We start from the raw sequence: 8023 nt of genomic DNA, 5'->3' as shown, positions 1-8023 counted from the left end.
GGTCTGCCGCGCTGGGGCTGGGGCTCTTTATATATTCTTGGGGGAGGGAGGCCGGCCCCTGTGGCCCCGCACTATTAGCATATCCCACCGCAACCCCCGCCAGGGCTGTCTGGGCAAACCTCCGCCTTTTCTCTAGAGACAGTTCGCTGTTTACTGCCCCTTTTGACGCTAATGGTTTTACTGCGGTTCTGCTGGGGCGGAGGTGATGGCTCCCCAATCCGCTTACTTGCACTCTTTAGATTACCTAAACCAAGGGACACTTAGAGGGTGTCACAGACAAAAGCAACGAAGGAAATCCAACTTCGTACAATTGCTCTCGCATTTAAAAAGAAAATCGGTAAATACAGCTACCCATTTCAGTTGACACCAAAAGCGGACCCGTCTTCCCAATATGAGACATGAGGGACCAACTTTATTTTCAGGTATTTCTCTTTTTCGTGAACTTTAGTTGTGTCAGGAATTTTTTCAGCCATTAGGCCAAATAACAGTTGCTAAAAACTTCAAGTGGCACTTTCAATAATGAAGTGGCTCTAGATTTTTTTTTTTAATCTGTTTTGTTTCTCATCAGATTGCAATTATGTAGGCTGTATGTTATTGGGGGTAACCTGGCAGGTTCCTTTTCTCCAAAAACAGCTTGCTCTGAGTTTTCTCTCTGCTCATCTGAAGGGTGTGGGCACAGGAGGGCCAGGTGACCAGGAACACACCTGGCTTCCTCTCCTTCCCGCTTATGTGCCTGTTTGCTGAGCGCCTCCTCCTGTGATGGACCTGAGCAGGCGGAAGATCCACCCTGACTGCGTCTCTAAGATTTGTATTCTAAGAAACCAGGTTTTAGATGATGAACTCCTTCCCAGGGGCTTGTCTCCCTTCTCCCTCTTTCTGCCCCGCCCTGTCATTTCCACAGTCTAAACAGCCAAGCTGGGCTTCGGGGTTGCTAATTTTCTGCTTTCAGGCAAACTAACACCGTTACAGATGCGTCCCAGCTGCCGGCAGGGCAATCTTTCTTGGCTCGTGTAAAATTTCCAACTCCTTCGACCAGAGTAACTTCACACACTTTGGCGACAAAAGCCTTACAGAAAAGCAATCACAGCAGGGTCTTTGAAACTTCTTGGCTAGAAGGCGGGAGGGGAGGGCTTCCATTTAAGTGACAATGACCCTATTAATCAGCTTTCGTCAATCCTCCTCCACCCTGACTTAACTCACTATCAAAATCACTTGCGGTAGGGGGTGGGGAGAGGATAGTTTTTATATATGGGAAAAAACTATTACTTCAAGGTCTACACAAACAGACTTGAATATTCTGAAGTTTTGGACCAGGCTTGTGGACTCAAGAAGCGAGTTCGCACCTTGATCTTGGGTCACAGTCCAGTAAACTGTTGTGACTCTGAATTAACAGGGGCTGAGGGGCCTTCTTTTCTATTACATTTTTCTAAAATTATTTCCCGAAAGCAACCCTGACAGGCAGATTCCCCCATCTTCAGGGGCCAAAGAAATATTAACTTTCTCAGGGTGGAATCTGCTCTGCAAAGGGAAGGCCCCAAAAAATCAGGGGTAGGAGAATGTCAGTCACCAAAGTTTGCTACAAACGTGCCTGCCGCTGTCCCCTTTCCCAAGTTCTGTCATCTCCAAGACAAAGACACGACCTCCACCACCACCATCACCACCCACCCCTTGAAAATCTGGCTCCGTTTCATACCAATGGACAGCTTAATTGGGCAGTGGGAATTCATCTGCACCTTATTTTTAGAACTGTTAATAAGTAGATGCATTTGAAATGAATAGGTACCCAGGGCTACACCAGATAAAAGAATTGAGTTCCTAAAGGACCCATCCAGGGGAGTGGAAACATTCCAAAGTGTGCACGTTGCCACCTCAGAAGCACAGTAGTGGGTAGATATTCTCATCCAGAAATTCTCAGCCAGGGACCACAGGTTCTGGTCAGCAGCGATAGTAGCACTTTCCTTGGCTCTGTAGTCCAGACTGTCACACACTGGTCGGAGCAAATCAGACCTGTGTTCAAATTGAAGATTCAGGCACAAATAAATTTGCTCCTTCAAGTTTAAGTGGAAGATAGAAGTTACGCTTCTGGCTTGTCTTTCAGGCGATTTCTTTCCACAGGCACTTAACGTGCTTTGTCCCCAAAGTTGTTAAGCATGGGATATTTGTAAGCAAACAATTAGAGGAGTTTGCTCTTGGGAAGCACTGTTCCCAGCGCTTGCTATGTATGCACTCAGTTATGACTTCCAACAATTCTGTGGCAACTGTAACTGGACCCATTATTAAAAGAAGGTAGCCAAGCTCGGGGAGTAAGTCATTTGCCCCAGGTCACTCAGAATTGGAAACTAGGCATCGCTTCTGGAGGGCTTGAGCTCCTAGAGGTGAATTCCATTTGTTTCCTTCTCCAATCAGTTCGGGCTCCGTGCGCGCCCTTAGCGCTCCAGAGCAGACACTCGCAAACGCAGGTCCGGGGAGCTTTCCCTCCGCTCCCGGCTTGAGAAGACGCTGTCACTCAGGAGGCCCTGTCAGGAACCAGAGGTTAAGGCTGTCTTTGGTAAGGTGATCTCAAAACAAATTTACCAGAGTGCCGCGGGCCAGTGGAACTAAAGAAGCCGAGAAAACACAAGCGCCCGGCGGCTTAATGGAACTTGCTGCGGGGGGGAACAGGGTCCAGGGTTGAGGACCCTTGGGACCTAAGCGCTGAAAAGAGGATCTCAGAGCACCAAAGTTAAAAACCGAGACAAAACTTTGAGACCTCTGTCAGGGGCTAGAGGAGAAAGAGATCAAAAATGGGAAGCAGGCTACAAAGAAGGTAGGAAGCCAATGCGTTCAGAGATGCCTGGGCCCCCCAAATCAGGAGATAACACCCTCGTTCTTTTCCCAGGAGAGAGCATGAGAGGGGAAAATGGGAAACTGAGTAAGAGAAAAACAGTTTTTGTGTTTTTTTTTTTGAGGGGGGAAATTGAACAGAGAAGTATAAAAAAAAAAGTTAAAATTGACTTTTTAAAAAAGATCTTTTCCATTGCTCTTCTTCTCAAGAGAAGAGGGTGGCCTCTTCTCAAAATCAGACCATATTGGCTTTTGCTTCTCATAGAAAAGAATGAAAATACAATCTGTTTTACCCTATTTCTCCAGGGATGTGGATGTCTTCCATGTTCCACCACTGACTCTGCTAGGAAAATATCACAGTAGGCAGAAGATGAGAGGAAAAGTCAGCCCAGCTGGGTCATATAAATAAATGCTCGCTAAGATTCTGATGAAGCAGATATAATGGTTTTTAAATTTTTGAGTTATTTTACATTCTGAAGCAAAATAAACACATTCTTTTCTTACAATTTAGACTTACGAGCAGGTTTTAATTGCAAAGACCTTTAAGTAATCATCAACTTTTTTTTTTTTTTTTTTGAGAGCCTATTTTAGTTTGAGCATTATGGCAACAATCCTAGTGTTGATGGACAGACCACACCAGCAAAATGATGCTCAGAGCTTCCTTTTCTAGTAAAAGTTGCCCACCCTAGGAATTCTGCATGATTGAAAATTCTCCGTGTTTCTCTCAGCAGGAGAAATTAAATATACATAGGAAGATAAGTTCATTTCAATTCACTTCTGCCCCTACCTGAGACCTTATCAACTCCTGGATAATGGAAGTTGTTCTTGAAATTTTGCTCATTATATTTGACATAACAATGTGCTGAACAATTTCAAACCACTATTAGTTCCGGGAACCAGGCACACCTAAGTAAACACATTAGTACCTGCCAAAGCTGCTGGAAGAATTTGTGGAGAAGACAGCTGAGGAAGACATCGGCCTCTGCCTAGTTCGAAGACTCCCAGGAGAGATCAAAGGCCTAAGTAAGGACTTTAAGCAGCCTTGAGAGCAGAGAAAGTAGGCAGTCCTCGCAGCATTGTCTTTGTTCCAGCACATGGCATAGGCATTCCATCTCACAGGCTGACTCTGAACTAGGCTTGCAAAAAATTGCTTTTTCAGAATGAAACCTCTAGGAAGGAGGGTCATCTTTTGTAACACTGCTGACTCTAAGGGAGTGGCTGGAGGAGTCTGCTGGAGAAATGCCTTGACAGCTTGGCTCTTTAAGGAAATGCCATGTTATAGCTAATTTACAAATGCATTAGATTTGGAGATGGGATATTCAAAGTTTGAACTAAAATTTTTTAAAATATTTTTTCCAGATAAGGTGTTGTAGGAGCAAAGTTTTGAGATGAATAAAGGGGACAAAATATTACTAAGAGAAAAGCACAGATGGGTAAATTCTAGCTTTGAATTTAAATGTCTTAATAAGGGTGAAGGTCACTATAGCAACCCAAGACTTCTCTACCAATCTCAAGAGGAGTTGGGATCACTGATTTTTAGCATCATACCTCCACCCCCAAATCATATGAAAGAGTCTGAAAAAAAAAAAAAAAGAGTCCTTTAGACAAAGGGTATTTCCACTATTTTCAGGCTTGAAATTCAATGATCCAGGTGTGATGATTAAAGTTAGTTTAAGAAAGCTAACATTTGATGTTCTACAGATTATTTCTTCGGTAACATACAAGAGAAAATCACTTGTTATTTTATACTTAATAACCTCTGAAATGAGGCTCCAGTTTAAATCTCAAATTGCTTATCTTTACCGAGTCATTAACATCTTGATTTTCTGTTTCCACAGCCCTGTTTGTTTTGGCTTTGGCCTTAGTCAAGATTACCATCATTAATATCAAATAAAAACATTTTAATTGCAAACACACCAAGGATTCACTGGGAAGCCTACCATGTCAGTTGTAGCAGTGGAGGTCACATGAAGTCTTTGGGAAATATTTGCTCTATTTAATGAAGAGACTTTCTATGGGCAAACTTATTCCAAACAATTTCTCAGGTTACTCAACTAAGAAAGATAAAGAGGATTTGGTTTGCAAAGACCAAATAAAATCTATCAGCAAGTAAAGTCCATGAATTGATAAAAAAACATTCTGCTGCTGAGCAGCTTATAACACAAATCTTATTATAAATATATGTGCAATTATAAAGTTAAATGAGTTTACCTGCTCGGTTATGATATCTTATTTCAGTTGAGGCATGAATCTGATTTTCTAAAATATAGAGGTGTGTGTATGTGTCGTGTGTATATGTGTGTATATTCCATATATATATATTAGGAAATCACTATTGATTCTCAGAAAAAATCAGATACATAAAAAGCATGATTAAGAGGTATACATACAATCAAGACATTTTCATTCACATGTATTCAGATTAGATAATTTGCAATGCTTGACCACATACATTTTAATTAAATGACTTCTCTAATTTGGAGTTTACTAGCTAATTACTCTCGAGAAAGAGCTTTTGAAAAAGTTGTCAAATTCAGTCCAATTATCCTACAGACCATAAATGTATCTTCTCCTTTCTCAAGGCTTCTCTTTCATGATACATAAACGATTAAGGGAGGAAGTTGGAAGCCATTGTTGTCGACTGGCTTAAAATCCTGGCTCTCTGCTCCAAAGTATCCTTTTCTCATAATAAGAAATAACAGCAGGACTTCTCTCACAGATCTTTGTAGGATTATATGAGTTAATAGGTAAAGTGTTAGGAATGGCTCATTCATCTGGCTGTTGGTCTCATTGTTATTAATACTATCCCAGCCAGAGCCTGAAAAGTTAGACAACTAAATCTGAAGGAACTGGGACTTTCAGTGGAAGAAAAGCTGCTTGATGGTAAATCTAGTCACTAATGAAACATAAAAACAGCTAACATTTAATGTTTATTTTGTGTCCCATTTTGGTTAAAGACTTCACAGTGAACCTTCACAACCCGAGGAATTATATAATGAGGAAACAGGACAAAGAGGGGCAGCAACGATTCAATCTAGTTATCAGCCCACAGACGTTCAGCACTTTGCTGAACTCACCCTCCCACCTGCTGCTTTCACACTTTTGAGAGGGATCATATGTCCAGATCAGTTTCCTCTATGTAGCTTTCTACATTTTAAGAGTATTTTAGGAGAAACGAATTATTCATGCGCCCAGAAATTTGCGTAACTGTTACACGCAGGCAGAGGCCTTTTGAAATGCTGAAAGGGCAAGATACTGCTTCTCGCCTGCAGGGGGCGCGGTCTGTGGCGGCATCTGGGACTTCAGTGGTGGGCGTCAGGTCCAGGCTGGGGCATTGGGTAGCAAGGTTGGGCTAGGGGATGCTGGGTTCGATTTGATTTTTCACGTTTTTGAACTGGACAATAGCTGTGGAGAAAAAGAGGAAAGGAAGCAGTTAAGGGAGGAAGGGGAGGGAGTGAAAGTGCCATCTACAGAATGAGAGAGAGAAGTAGCCATTCCAAAGCAATGCCTTGCCCTCCTCCTAGGCTTTGCTTCCCACCGCGATTCTTGGTGGTCGCTTCTTCCTGAGGTTACAGGGTAAACAAACCTGGCACACGTTGTAAAACCCTCACCGTGAGGGGCTCCTGGGGCTTCAGGCCTCTCTGCGGCTTCGCTGTTTAGTCCAGCTAAGAGGTTTCATGTGTGCTGTGGTCTTTTGCCCTCAGCCAGTTAACCCTTACCTCTCTGGAGGCAACCTTCCATCAAAGACGCCTCCCCCACCTCAGGAGACAGATCGTCCCTCTTCTTTTATCTTTCTATTTGGAAAACAAACCCAAATCACAAGAGGCCTAGAGGATATTCCAGTCTTCAAGCCACCAGTCTAGTTCAAGAAAACTAGGCAGGGACCAGAGACCTTGCTTAGAGGCCAGGGCAGTCCTTGGTACACCATATGAATGCTTCCTCAGGAAGGGCGCTGCCTGTAGCGTCAAAGAGGGAAAGTAACTGGGGCAAAATTAGCTGGATTTTTTTTTTGGTGTGTGTGGTTATTTCTTGTAAGGATGAGACTTTCTCGGATTGAAGGATTCAGTTGTTAATGTTGATAAAGTAAATCTCACCCAGATCTCCAGGTAAAGGGCTCTGTGTTTTTAGTTAAAGAACTTTCTTTTAGTTAAAGAAGAAACGGGATGTTGATAAAAGGGAAAAGGACGGATTCCTTCCGAATGGTCTTCACTTCTAACCACAAATGTGAGATCTACATGAGACAAAAAAATGAAAAGTTTAATTCAGGCACAGGAAAACAACCCATTTTCCTCCTTTTAAATCGACCCATGGGTCAAATAAATGGGTTTGGGTGGTGTCTAAATTAAAATGTGGTTCATCTTTATTTATGCCCTCTAAACATATTTTTTTTCAGTTGAATCAAATTAGACCAACTTTTGTTCATATAGAAACTTATCTTTTAATATTACAATACCAGGATCCTCGCACATTTTATATACAATGTCACTCCACATTTAAAATATATTTCTTAGGTTTACATAAAAAATGGAAGTACTAATGTTATTTACAAAAATACATTCAATACCACTAACATTTAGATGCAACGTTCCCACTTTGCTTTAAACAGGAATGAACTTCTTCTGAACATGGCACAAAAGGATCACCGTAATAAAAGTAAATATATTACAAAACCAACCAAACAAAAAGTAAAACCGCTGATCTAAGCCACTCGCGGTTCCCAAGATACAAGCCCAAAGCCGAAAGGCTTTTTCATCCGAGCGTGCACAGCAGTTTCCAAAAAGTTTCTTTGTGAATATGTCTCCTTCCCTATCATAAACTCCTGGGTCTGGCTTCCTAAATATTAACGTAACGTGATCTAAAGGATTAGGCGAAGCAGGGAGGGTGGGATCTTCTGCTCCGTGGAGAACGTCCGGACCACTGAGTTACTTCTCCACCACCTCCTCCACGCAGGGGAGTTTGTGTTCCTCCGAGGAAATGCTGTCCACGATGGAAGAGAGGCATCGAAGGCTACTCGAGGCCGATGAATCAATGCTTGTCCCTCCTGGGAGCAGAAAATGCACAGACACATAAACATACTTCCCATGGAAGGAAGGCAGCTCTGCTCCCCGCGCCAGGCGCGGTCGCCGCGTTGGGAGCGCCAGCTCGCAGGGCACATCCCGGTTCCCGCTCGGCTCCGAGCATTGTTTTCTGCCCCCAGAGA

General features: G+C 42.8%; 1 protein-coding gene across 1 annotated transcript in view; it reads right to left on the bottom strand.

Moving 5' to 3' along the window:
- Positions 1–7241: 7241 nt before the first annotated feature.
- The window catches only part of MYF6 (myogenic factor 6 (herculin)), a 1933-nt gene continuing 1151 nt past the window's right edge, over positions 7242–8023 (bottom strand). The window contains exon 3 of the mRNA XM_010832014.1: positions 7242–7864. Coding sequence (XP_010830316.1) covers positions 7746–7864 — 119 coding nt within the window. The 3' untranslated portion in view covers positions 7242–7745. The remainder of the gene's footprint in view (positions 7865–8023) is intronic.

The sequence above is a fragment of the Bison bison genome, unplaced genomic scaffold (assembly GCF_000754665.1).
Source record: "Bison bison bison isolate TAMUID 2011002044 unplaced genomic scaffold, Bison_UMD1.0 scf7180017864535, whole genome shotgun sequence".
Lineage (NCBI taxonomy): Eukaryota > Metazoa > Chordata > Mammalia > Artiodactyla > Bovidae > Bison > Bison bison.
This window is presented reverse-complemented; position numbering and strand designations above follow the sequence as displayed.